Source organism: Haliotis asinina, chromosome 4 (assembly GCF_037392515.1).
Source record: "Haliotis asinina isolate JCU_RB_2024 chromosome 4, JCU_Hal_asi_v2, whole genome shotgun sequence".
Classification (NCBI taxonomy): Eukaryota; Metazoa; Mollusca; class Gastropoda; order Lepetellida; family Haliotidae; genus Haliotis; species Haliotis asinina.
The window spans coordinates 43357342-43371547 of NC_090283.1; the positions used below are offsets into that span (position 1 = coordinate 43357342).

The following is a 14206-nucleotide window of genomic DNA, read 5'->3' on the forward strand; positions in this document are numbered from 1 at the left end:
TGACATTAAAAACTTTAATCCGTACAGCTGTCCAATTCTACTTGTTTGTTTTGTTGTTTTCTTTTTGAAAGTTGTGAACTCGAGAAGAACTGTTATTGTCCATTGCAATCGGATGTGCCCGACGTTATCGCCGTTTAGGATTGCTTGTTTTTGCCATACACTGCTAAACGCAGAAACACGTCAAGAAACAAGTCCAATATTAAAAAATAAAAATCAACATTAAAAATCAAGTGATTAAGAGTTATCTGACATACCACTTTGAATAGCTACAACTGGGCTGACGTTACCATTTCTCAGTCAAGGGAGCACTACCAATATTAAAACAGTGTTATATCAACACGTTTATGCACAGAAAGTAACCTGTAAAAAATTATAGGGGGCAGCTGTACCCTGCTTCCCAGACCCTGTACAGTCAGAGCTTAGAGGCAGTTATCGGCCTTGAAGCATAGTTTTCTAACACTTTGGATGATGTTATTTCATCAACTATTTTAGGAATGTGAAGCGTTTATTAACCATACCATTGAAATTTCTTTTTCGATACTGTATAAAACATCTGACATCAAATGAATTGTTTGTTTACATATCAGTACAAACTTAGTCCTCTACAGCCATTTTGAATTCTGGGTGATATGGCCATTCTGAATTCTGGGTTATATTCCATATAACATGCTGTCACTCTAGAAGTAAAGAGGAAACTGTTTCAAAAAAAAACTGTAAAAGTTTAAAAACATTATATTACCACAACATGACCATACTAAAACTACTTGTTTTGTGCCAAAACCACCACTCTAGAAGAGACAAGTGTCAAAAAACATCAAAAGTATCAACATTGGATGTAAATGGACACATCTGGTGTTAATTTTTATGTAAATTTAACTGCCAAGAAGGCAACACACAACAATTCATGATGACGGCCAAAAATGGAGGCCATTTTGATTATTTTCAAAAGCAAAAATATGTGAAAAAAGTTATACATCCTTTACCGATACACAAAAATCAAAATGAAAGTGATCAGATTGATAGTAGTAAAACTATCCATGATTTACTCTGAGATATTGTCAGGCAGCAAACCTAATGTCAAGAAAATGCTCACAGACCCCCCATCACATAAAGTTGCCAGCTGATACCACAATCTGAGAGTGTTACAGGCCTTTTCATAAGCCCAAGACATCATACTAACTGAAGGTAGTGTCAAACAAAATCAGTACTTGGGAGGCTACGAAATCCTATTTCTAGGCCCTTTTTGAAATTCTCCCCCTGGACTATGCACCGAAAGGCTTGAAGGCCTGCAGTATCATCTGACATTAGCATGTCACAATAAAACTCCTCTTGCTACACACTGCACTAACAAGTATCTTAACTCAGTTAGTCAGTCTTTAGTGTTACACCACCAATATTGTGACTGACAGTACCTAACAGAACCAATCCATTCCAAAACAGAGCAAAAATGTCATCACCTTTTGGTACACCACATGCACTAAAGCAGCACGAATGGTATGAGCTGTGTCCTGTGACCATCTAATCAGAATGAAAGATGCCTTTATACTTGAGTTTGCTTGCTTTCAACATCTTAGAAAACAGCAAAGGTTTTATTATTTTAAAAACAAAACTCTTGGCTATGTTTGTTTGCAAGCAACACAAATCAACTAAACTTGTCCGAATGTTGTTCTGAGAATGTAGAACCCATGAAGATGAGGGTGAAAATATATCTTAAGTAACCTATGTTTGTTGTAAGAGGCAACTAACAGCATAGGGTGGTCAGGCTTGCTGACATATCCCATATGCATAGATAGATGTTCATGATGTTGACCACTGGATTGTCTGGTCCAGACTAGATTTCTTAAAGACCACAACCATGTAGCTGGAATAATGCTGACTGGACAAATTTTATTTCTTGTTTTATGGGGTTTTGTCCTCTCAGGCAGGGGAAAAAATAAAAAAAATAATTTTTTTTTTTTTTTTGAGCTGGGAAAAACTTATTTTATTCTTTTTCTTATTTTTGAAAAGGTATGTTGTTCGTAAAACCAGAAATAAAATTGGACTGACCTAAACAAAAATCTATCAATCATTCATTATGCTGATATGTTGATGACCAACAACTGACATGACCATGACCTTCTACTGGGAAGTGTCACACACAATCAGGTACTGAATAGGAAGAAAGTTTTAATGATGTTGAAGCACATATACAGATGATGAAACTGAACACAATGGGAGCAGACATTCACACTTAGTGGCAAGAATTTATAGAATATCTCAGTTCTCCATCACAAGAGGTAAGCTGTAGTTTCCAGTAGTGTAAGTACACCACAGTATAAACAAACCCACTGAAGTCCCCACTCCAATCAACAACATGATTAAAAACAAACAATGTCATATAATATTCAACCAAAGTCCAGAAAATGATCCAATGTATACGTCATCCTGATGCCCCTGTACCTCACTGTTTTCCCATCCATCAAATTCCATAATGTCAAAAGACCTAAATGAAGCAACTCCCTAAGGTTTAGATTCAGAATATGCCATTCCCTGGGGCCCCTTTTCAGTTCAGTGTTTCTTTCAAAATTCTGTACATTCGGAGACTACATGTTACTCTCCAAGTCATCTCCAAGTCATCTCCAAGTCATCTGACTCAAGACCTGGGTGTCATCATAATCTTTGTGGCACAATCACAATGTCATATCAGTCCATGAATAATATTTGTTCTAAGTTTTTATTCGTCATCCTTTAAAGCTGCCTTTTAGACTTCTCAAAAACATGTTTAATGTTGATCTTTCAAAGCTTCATCCAATACATTAACTTCCAAATTTGGGTCAGACCTCAGATTCTCGAATGCAGTCATCAGTTTGCCCTTGACCTTCATTCGACCTTGTTCTTTCTGAGGCCGTGCACATTCATTGAGAAGATTTTCAAGGTCCCAATAGTCCCGAGCATGCTCTGGCATGTCGTGTAGCAGCCCTCCTGGTCTTCCGTCTTCATTTGCATACTGGGACAAAATGTTGCGGCATGCTGCGTAATAATTATGATCAGAGTTCACATGTGAACACAGTTTCTTAGTGGAGAAGCCTAAGCAGTTTTTGCCTCCACATTCATCAAAAGGGCTCTCCAGAAAGTCATCCCATCCTTTGGGCTTGGCTGGAAGAAAGAATATACCAGAGGTAAATAGAGAGGTTTCATACAGAGATAAAAACATACTGGAAAATTGGGACGGGGCAGTCTAAGTAAACTTAGGCTCACTAATATTTATTACGCAGCTATAACAGTGTATGAAACTCATGAAAAAAACAGGAAGCCCAGTGGGCTACATTCTCTTCCCACAGAGGTTACTTGTCATATCTTCCTACGAACCTTTGTTCTAATACAGCCATATTTTGCGGTTCTCATAAAATCCCCTACCGGCAAAAATGGCAGCAGATTTATCTCCCTTTTTTTCTCTCCAATCAGAATACATGTTACATCGACCTAGATTCAACTTGACAAATGCAAGCAATGTGGAGAAACAAATATGACATGATTGAGTTCTGTCTAGAAGAAACATTTGAGTATCATGCTCAGGAAATGGTTCTATTTTTCACAATGCATCCGGAAATTACCTAGATCTTGCAAACGATCACTTTTGAAACCGCTGATTGCACTACTAAATCTGATTGCCTCCAATCACGAGTCTTGAACACTCGCACCATGAAAGGGTCGTATTAGAACAGAGGTTACGTAGGAAGATATGACAACTAACCTCTGTGGAAAGAGAAAGAGTGGGCTAATGACTGAAAAATGTTGCTGGCACTGTAAACATGTAACCAGCCATGTATTAAAAATAGGAAACTGAGGTAGGGCATTAAAATACTGTTATCAAAGAATTATTTATAGTTCAGTAACCTTAAACATATGCAAAAGCAAATTTTACAAAGCATAACTTGGTGGTAGCTGTTGTTTAATTTAGTGTCAGTGAGTGAGTGAGTTTAGTTTTACGCCGCACTCAGCAATATTCCATCTATATGGCGGCAGTCCGTAAATAATCGAGTCTGGACCAGACAATCCAGTGATCAACAACCTGAGCATCGATCTGTGCAATTGGGAATGGATGACATGTGTCAACCAAGGCAGCAAGGCTGACCACCCGATCCCGTAAGTCGCCTCTTACGACAAGCATAGTCGCCTTTTATGGCAAGCATGGGTTGCTGAAGGCCTATTCTACCCTGGGATCTTCATGGGTCCATTTAGTGTCACTGCCATGTGAATGAGACAAACAGGCAAAGTCAGAATGGTCAGTATCTTTGGTATGTTCTTCATGCAGTTACCACAGGGGATTTGTAACTCTCCTTGTGAAAAGTAAACATCCGCGACAGCAAATTTAACAAAACAACTTGGTCACTGAAAGCATTCTTAGACCAATCATGTTTAGTTTTAGATAAAAGGGTAGGCTGATCTGTGGAAGTTACAGTTTGGCTGATCGTGAACTATTCATAGACGTAGCTACCACAATTGTAAACTATTTTCAAAATATCACTCATAGTCAATGACATGGTAAAATATATACCCATAGAAAATGGAAAGTTGTAAGCCGCCATGTAACTAGCAGGCAGCGGGCCGCTGGGCAGACGCTATTTCCTACACTAACAAACCCCAGTAAACCCTAGCTACAACTTTGAGCGACCCATGACAGTTCAATCAAACATGAGACAGATGAACAGAGTTAACCAATGAGACAACAGCTATTATTTAAGGTTTGGGCTACAAAATGTATTTTTTAGTTTTCTCTTCGACAGTCTTGACACTGATCTCTGAATGAACGAAAATCCTAAAAAAATCCACATCTATTTGACCTGCAAAATATTGGGTATTAGGGGTTTCTGATGACACGGTTAATATTAGCTTATATTTCCGCAAAATGACACCCTGGAACATTGACAAAAAAGCTATTTTCAGCAATAGTTTACTCAACGATGTCGATAATGCTGTAGTCCATATGTTTCACACAGAAGCAATCATGCGGAAAATAGCATTGTACTAGTGTTTGTTAGACTCAGTATAACAAACGAATAACGAATAATACTGAGTGTAAGTTTATTTAGACCCGGAACAGGGCAACCATTTTGTTTGGATTCTTGGGCCTCAAAAAATCCAAGTTTAGGCAAATAAGATACAGATGAATATTGGGTAACGAATACAAACACTAGGTAGTTAATACAAATATCGGATAATGAATACAAATACTGGGTAACAAATACAACCAACACAGTTCATGTGTTATTCATTGTATTCAGTTATAACATGAAGTATAAATGGACATACTTGCTGCGATTGCCATGAGATCCACTACGATGATATTCTCAAGGTCAACAACCTTGACCTTGCCAGATGCATCAACAGACAAGTTTTCATAAGTCAGGTCGGTCCAGTACAGGGCAAACTCTTCTTCATTGTTGGTCATTTTGTCAGCTATCTTCATGATCTGCAACGCTAGATCCGCCTAGAAGAGTTAAAGATATGACATATCATGATCAGAGTTTGCAATACTTCAATTTGCCACCTGGCCATCTCGGCCTGCTCCCGCCTGGCCATCTCGGCCTGCTGCTAGCCATCTCGGCCTGCTGCTGGCCATCTCGGCCTGCTGCCGCCTGGCCATCTCGGCCTGCTGCTGGCCATCTCGGCCTGCTGCCGCCTGGCCATCTCGGCCTGCTGCTGGCCATCTCGGCCTGCTGCCGCCTGGCCATCTCGGCCTGCTGCTAGCCATCTCGGCCTGCTGCTAGCCATCTCGGCCTGCTGCTGGCCATCTCGGCCTGCTGCCGCCTGGCCATCTCGGCCTGCTGCTGGCCATCTCGGCCTGCTGCCGCCTGGCCATCTCGGCCTGCTGCCCTAAAGGCACTAAAATCTTCAGGTACTGAATGAAACCTACAAACCCATTTTGTCAAAGTCAAACCGATAAGAAACATGATAGACAACTCTGTACAAATTTCACACTGTTTCTACAAAATCATTTAGCCACCCATATAGCGTAGAGAGAGATGTATATATTTGTTCAAGACTGGTATGGACATTCCCAGGCACAAAGCGCTGAAATACCAGAAAGTGAAACTGTAAGTTATCTTAACATGATGGATCATGCAACATATGTCACATTTCGGATTTCACTTTCTTAGTGAAGTACAAATCCTAGTACTGCTAGAACCGGGATTCGAACCCGCACCCTCAGAGTCAGGCACCTAATTGCCAGCACACAAAGTCAGCCATCTAGCCCACTCAGTCACTGCTCAGTCACCTAGCTGAGCAGGCTAGGCGACTGACTTTGTGTGCTGGCAATTAGGTGCCTGACTCTGAGGGTGCGGGTTCAAATCCCGGTTGGGACTAAGAAAGTGAAAACCCAAATATGACGTATGTTGCATTTGACTACTTTCTAAATGGTATTGTGTAATCAGGGCAAGTTTTAGGTATTTCATGTGCGATGGATCAAGAATGATTCTCGACTGTTAATAAAGAAAAACATTATGGGAATGATTACAGTTTGAAAAAGAAAATTGCCAGATATTTTACCACAGGTCACAAGAGCCTGCAGATATTTGAAACTGCTTCTGGGCCGGCAATTATTTCGAATGCTGATCATGTTTGAGGTATGATGTTTACATTTCGAGTCATGTTTTTTTTTTAGATTTCATCTAGTTGAAAAAGACACACAAACATTTGTCTAAGAATTTTCTTTTCTAAATGTCATTTTAGGTTGTTTTTTCATAAGCAAAGTTACAAACGAGGCCTTATACATTTATTTAACAGTAAACTGGAACAATATTTTTTCCTAATTCAAAGCATTTTATATATATTTGGCAGCCATTTTTAAAGACATTGAATTGAAAATCATCCTCTACAATTGCCTGTATACAATGAGCGGACTCAGAGGGCATCCTGACAATTTGAGAGAACTTGTCTAAAAGCAGTGACCTTCACCTACCCTCTTCTGAAACGGAGCATCGTAAAAGTCCTCCAGGGGTCTGCCAGTGTCTTCCACCATCATGTAGCGCCCACACGCACCATAGTACTCGGGAAACGGCCATCCCTCCGACGCTGGGAATGTCTGAAAATGTCAATAACTATTAGGCCAACAAAAAGAGATTTACAAATAAAATAGTGTCAAGGTACATTACCTCACCTGGATGTGTAGCTCACCTGGATGTGTAGCTCACCTGGATGTGTAGCTAAATATCTCTAGAAAGACAGACATTTAACAAACCTGCTGTCATGAATGATTCAAACATATTTCCTGCATAGGACAGGACAAACTAGTGTTTGCTTGCAACCCTGAAAAGCTGCAGGCTCTAAGGACCCAGACCAGAAAAGTCGTGCCTTCTGATCAGAATGTGTTACCTATGATATTGGTAATTCCAAGCAAACAAAAAATGTGACGTTTTGTTAATTTGCTTCTTCGAAGATGATAGCTGTTTCACTTACAGACAAAAGCTCCTGATCTAGGTAAAAAGTAGAAATTACTGAATGATAGTCTCTTAATTATTGACAATGAAACAGCTGTCACCCAAAAGGACATGCTGAAGACAAAAGTTGTTGGTCCAAGTGCTTTTCTGTCAGCTTTGGGCCTAAGGACCAATGTTATTTTCGAACGCATGTAGTCAAGCACATGAACATGGATTCGTTTGTTGTCAAACGCCGCACTTAGCAATATGGCAGCGGTCTGCAGGTGAACTCACCTACTCATGTTTCTCCAGTAACACAGACAAGCAGATGCACATATGCAAGGTGTAATGTACATTCTGGGTCTTCCTATAAAGAACTGGGAACAGTTTGCTTGCGGTGAACAATATTTGCCATGCTGATTTTATGACACAACGTTTGATGTTAACGTTTACAGGAATACTTATTGAAAAGTGATAAATTTTAGACTGATCTCTATTTATTTATAATTACGAAATTTAATAGCTACATTATGAGAAGATGTGAAATGAAATTCAAGTTTATTTGCAGTTTGAAAATATAACTAGAAATTATGTAGTAACCCACAGACAAGTAATATACCATTATTTGATTCCCCAAATGAAAACTGACTTGTCCCGGGCATTGGGCGTCAAGCAAACGTTTTTTTTCAACTCCTGTGCAGGATATGGGATGTATTGTAAATCAACTCTGAAAGAACATGCTGTGTTCAAAGACTGATATTGATGATACCTAGCGGTTAGCGGTTACCTGGCTACAAATTAGAAAATCTATGTCATGCTCTTACTGTGAGCATGCTCCATTACACTTTGTTCATAAAAAATTGGTTGCACTGTTGCAGTGTATGATAATAATTTTTCAAGATCACTAGCAAAACAAAGGAAAGATACAGAACTCTCAAAAGTAGCTATTTACTATTCCTTTCATAAAGTTCAAAGTAGAACATCAACCTTACAAATTGTCAGGACCAGGTGATTCAGCACATAAAGAATGTGTCGGCTATTTTGATTGGTGTTTATTTCCTAACACTTCTTACCACAACACGTCTTAGAAATGGGTTAGGATTTCAGCTTCATGTGCATTTTCAATAAGCTCAGAATTGTCAGCTTTAGGAGAATTAAGAATTTTTCTTAATCAGAAAACGCCATGAAAAGAATTTTTCACAGACTGAAAATTTACGCAAGCCAAGCAGGCTACCATCATTTTATTTTCACTAGCCCAGAAAAGTTTTACCCAGCACTGGGCTACCGGGCTAGTGGTTATTTTGAACGATGCATTGGTGCATGTTTTATATATTTATAAATAGATTTCCTAAATAGATTTCATCAATGTGTCTGCTTCATTTGCAAAGCTGCCATATACCTGGAATATTGCTGAGTGCGGCATAAAACTAAACTCACTCATTTGCAAAGTGAGCCAAGGATTTACCTTGTGTCCTATATTTGAAGGTCACTGGGATTCATCCTCTTAACTGGCAGGGGTCCTGGACTACAAAATGGGGACCCAGACATTTATTACTAAGTATTATTAAGTATTATTACTAATACTATGTTGTAATAGTGTTGTAATTCAGTTACTGTTATTGTATTTGTATCCTGAGCTGCACATTGTTACAATTAAATTGCAAATGATACCATAACCCCACTAGTAGCAGATTCAGCGATAACTTACTGTTACTTGATCAAAATATTTGCCAAAATGTTTGGACTTTTTCTGCGTCCTTGTGCACGTGTTACCACATGTTGTTGTGTCCATTGTTAATTTTTATGCATATAGGACGCAGAAACTGATGAGTACTGAACAATTTTAAGTGAAATCATTACTAGCGAACAAGGCTGTCAGGTTTTACTTCAGCTGATCCTTACCATGCTTATATTTCTGATTGGGTAGCTCATGCTGTTGATCACTGGGTTGTCTCATACAGACTCGGTTATTTACAGACCACTGCTACATTGTTTGACAAATGAGAGTGGTGTTAACAACTTTAATTTCTAAAGAGCCATCTTGTCTCTGTGACCTAACTGGAACATAAGGCTAACGTTTCACACACTCACTCTGCAACTTACCTGTAACGATGAGGCTAACGTTTCACTCACTCACTCTGCAACTTACCTGTAACAATGAGGCTAACGTTTCACTCACTCACTCTGCAACTTACCTGTAACAATGAGGCTAACGTTTCACTCACTCACTCTATAACTTACCTGTAACAATGAGTATAACGTTTCACTCACTCACTCTATAACTTACCTGCAACATGAGAGGCTCAGTGTTGACCATACTGATATACCACAGTTGAACCTTATCCCTGAAAAAAATGTCATTCTTCTTCGTCCTCTCCTTGTAATAATGCCACATGCGATCCAACAATCGGTAGGAACCACATGTAAACATGGATGCATCTCCCTTCAAAATTTCTGGCTGAATGGGACCTTTCTTCATTGTCTCAGCTGTATTTGTGATATATATAACCCTAGGAACATCGCAACCAGCAGGCCGGTTGCCATCAGAACAGATTTTATCATCAACTTCCTGGAGTTCACTATCATGACCCAATTTCTTGATAACAACACTGTTCAAATCCTGATGATGTGCAAAGTGAACATTCTTCACATTGACCCTGTCAAGGAATCGTAACTTCGACCACCCCTTAAACTTGACACGATCGTAAAAGAACTGACCACATGCACTCACGCCATAACAGGCCGGACACTTATCAGTTTCCAGGAAGTTTTCATCCATCAAATCATTTTTGAAAAAACTTCTGATGATCAAACCGTAGAATAGCACAGATATGACCAGGGAGGAAGCAAATAAGATTTTGGCCCTTGTTGGTAATTTCTTGAATTTCAGCGCAGAGTCATGAACGGCTCTCTCCAGGTTTGCCATTCCCTTTTCTTTGTACTGCTTGGAGTACCGGCTCCTCACATTGTTTGGTGTTGGGAGCATGGTGGTGTGAGCCTCGACTGAGTGTAGTTAGGACCCTGTTTTCTCATTCCCCAAGAGAAAATATTTCAAATCTGAAACAGTTTACAAGAAAATCAAAAGTTTGTGAAGACTAGAACAAAACCAGTAAGCTGTCATGCATCTGCGTCGTGTGACAAACGGAGTCATGACATCCGTTGCATGACCAACATGTACCAACATGTAAATGTATCTTAAAAGACAAAACTACACCCAGCACTTGATGTCTTATATCTAAGTTATGCATTCACATAATTACCATTTATTACCAGGGACTGCAGTAGCACCCTTTTCACTGAGTCATATGCATTTCGTTTTGAAAATAAAATATAATGCTAGAAAGCTGTTCCCTGATTCAGAAGTGACGTAGCTATAAGCTTTCCTCTGATTAACCAAAGGCACTCATGAGGAACTGAGAGGAGAGGTCGCAAGCTCTGACCTAGTAAATTCGTAATTGTATAGTTGTTTCAATATTGGGAAGTAAACCTTGCCTCATGTTACTTTCATGTTATCCCCATCCTCATGTTATTTTTGTGTCTCTACAATGGCTGAATCATCATCATCGGTGGACTGGGACAGTGGGAGGCGTACTCCAATCTACCCTCTCGAATGCTAATGGTAACCTTGGCTCAAACAGTTCATGTCACGACTTGGGTGTCACTTACACCCCAAACTATTTCAAAATCCTCAATCCACCTTTCACTATCACGATCCCATTATTACTCACGAAGGTCAAGACCAGAAATTGATCACTATCCATCACATACACCTGTTGTTTCAAAACCTGTTCTGGGGATCGTTACCTGTACTGAGTACACACAACTATGTCCATTCACAACTAATCGATCCCTCGATGTACGATGACGGATACTTGGTGCCTAACACTGCACATCAGCGCAAGATCAGAAAGAAAGGGGGCACATGCAACTCTTACAAATTATCATACTTACATTCGATGCCTTTGTACGTGTGAGACAGAAATGATATGAAAGGACAACCCCGCTTCGCTGTTTCAACTTGCTCGAACCATGTTTACTGTGACTTCCGTATTTAGAGTTATCTCCCCCTGCTGTGATACCTTCGCTAAATAGATTTTATGTGTGCTTCGTTAGATTTGCAAATGCTATTTTATTCTGCAGCGGGGCGTGGAGTCTTCCCAGAGAGTACACGATGGAACTGCTGACAGAATGTTCCAACTTTGGCCATGTGGACAAGGGGTCCGACTTCGAATCGCAAGGCACGTGGTTCGAATCCCTACTACATGTCTGAATTTTATGGTCACCACAAGTACCAAATCCACTATCAAAATGCAGACCACAGGGGAACATAGCACTGGAAGAGGCGAGGACGATGTCTTTCAATTGCAGACATGAAGGCAGTTCTACGATATGCGGCTTAAAAATTTGTTCTTTTTTATTTTTGGCATAGGCGTAATTCACATTTATGTATGAATCATCAAAAAAAAAAAAAAAAAAAAAAAAAAAAAAAATTCCGCAGTGCTGCAGTTGGCGTTTTTCGATGTTTGGTGTTTGCACCACCACGGTGTTCATATAACCGAGAAGATCATGGTTAGAACTGATCTTCAACAACCCATGCTTATCATAAGAGGCGATACGGGATCGGGCGGCCAGGATCGCTGATTTGGTTGATTTGACACGTGTCGTCATATCCGCGTTGCCCAGATCAGTGCTCATTATGTTCAGCACTAGATTGTCTGGACTCGATATTTTAAAAGAGATATTTTTAGAGTTGGGATATTGCTGAGTAAGGCGTTAAACAGCAAAAACAGCAGTGCTGTGTTTATCTATTTATATTCCCAATTCATTTTGAAAGCTGCTTACATTTTGTTAACGGATGTCCTAAGTATGTATTTCACGTGCACTAGGCTGTTGTGTTTGGGCGTTTGAATCAAACATGGTGCTGGGGTGTTTCAGCACCCTTGCTTTTGGCTGTTTTTGGCATGTTATATTTCACTTAAACACAACAAATATTGAGTCAGTTGCTTTACTTCATGTTCCAACATGTCGTTTAAAGTGCCCACAGACGGGATCGAGTACTCTTACTTATTGACGGGGTTGATGCCTATCATCATATTCCAACTGTCGAGATGATCATCGTGTTAATCGATGGATCCATATTTAATTATGATATTTGCAATGTCGCAGAGTGAGGCGTATTGTTGCGTTTGTTGCTGTCTTGAACAGTATTTCCCAATGATTGTCGTCTCATGTCGGCACTCAAATCTATCATTGCATACGGAACACCCCGTAGGTCTTGGACTGTTAACAGAACATCGAATTAAACTGAACTGCACTGAACTCTCAAAATGGTTGAGGTCAAAGCCAGTTTGAACAAAAGTATTATGGCATTGTACCAAGTTGATGTGAGAGAAAACTTGAAGATTTGTTGGACCAGACAATCTAGTGACTGTCAGGGACACGATGACATGCCATCAACCACGCAAACGGGCCTCAAACTCCGACATATTTAATCTCCTCACGATGCAAACAATATTAAAACACGACTGACGTTCTCATATGCTTAGTTCTCGCGGTGCAACGTCTAATAACAATTTGTAGCAACGATTGGAACATCCAATCCTAACGATTTGAAATTGCACACAACTATAGTCGCAGCCGAGTTGTAAGACTTAATTTGGCCTGATTCTTACGACAAATCTCAAGCTCTCGACCAATCAAATGAGTTAGATATGTGTCCACCATGTCCGTCATACCATGCCTGAACTTGCCCATCCTTTATGTTCTGTCACCTGGTATTCATATAGTCTGTATTTTGAATGGTACACGATACTCGTGATTGGGCGCACGATCAGACACAGAACACTCCAAACAGGTAGACAATTACACACATTTATTTCACACATGCTATCTAACAGAATGAAAACAACATCGTGATCACGATAGATGCTGATGGGTAAATGAAACGATATTGGCAATACCATCGTTCTAACAGCTATTAAAACAGGCGTGCTAACAAAACAAATTAACAGAAATCTCTGACATGTGGTGTTAGAGCTGATGGACAGGAAACGACTGGGAGAGTGGGTTGTGCCGATGACAGCCAGGGGGTGTTGCAGGTTCGAACTCTGGTGGTATAGGTTCTGTCCAAAACTAGAGGGGTGACACGGGGTATTTGAGACACAACTCTGGAGTGGTGATACTGGTGTGTTTGGGACACAACACTAGAGATGTGACACTGGTGCATCTGAAACACAACACTAGAGATGTGACACTGGGGTGTTTGAGACACAACACTAGAGATGTGACACTGGGGCATTTGAGACACAACGCTGGAGAGGTGACACTGGTGTATTTGGGACACAACACTAGAGATGTGACACTGGGGTATATGGAATACAACACTAGAGAGGTGACACTGGGGTATTTGGGACACAACACTAGAGAGCTGACACTGGAGTATTTGGGACACAACACTACAGAGGTGACACTGGAGTATTTGGGACACAATACTAGAGAGGTGACACTGGGGTATTTGGGACACCACACTAGAGAGCTGACACTGGTGTCTTGGGAGCACAACACTAGAGAGGTAACACTAGGGTATTTGTGACACCACACTAGATAGCTGACACTGGTGTCTTTGGAACACAATACTAGAGAGGTGACACTGGGGTATTTGGGACACCGCATTAGAGAACTGACACTGGTGTCTTCGGAACACAGTGCTAGAGAGGTGACACTGATGTCTTTGAAACACAATACTAGAGAGGTGATGCAGTGGTATTTAGGACACCACACTAGAGAGATCACACAGCTGTCTTTGG

The 14206-nt window shown here is 40.2% G+C and overlaps 1 protein-coding gene across 1 annotated transcript; it reads right to left on the reverse strand.

The window, feature by feature from the left end:
- Positions 1-1867: 1867 nt before the first annotated feature.
- Positions 1868-11469, reverse strand: LOC137281588 (divergent protein kinase domain 2A-like). The gene is made up of 5 exons (XM_067812918.1): positions 11352-11469; positions 9688-10457; positions 6944-7066; positions 5293-5470; positions 1868-3135 (listed from the first exon to the last, which is right to left on the reverse strand). Exons 2-5 carry the CDS (start codon positions 10384-10386, stop codon positions 2762-2764), a joined length of 1374 nt encoding a protein of 457 aa, XP_067669019.1. The 5' UTR covers positions 10387-10457; positions 11352-11469; the 3' UTR covers positions 1868-2761.
- Between the last annotated feature and the right edge of the window lie 2737 nt (positions 11470-14206).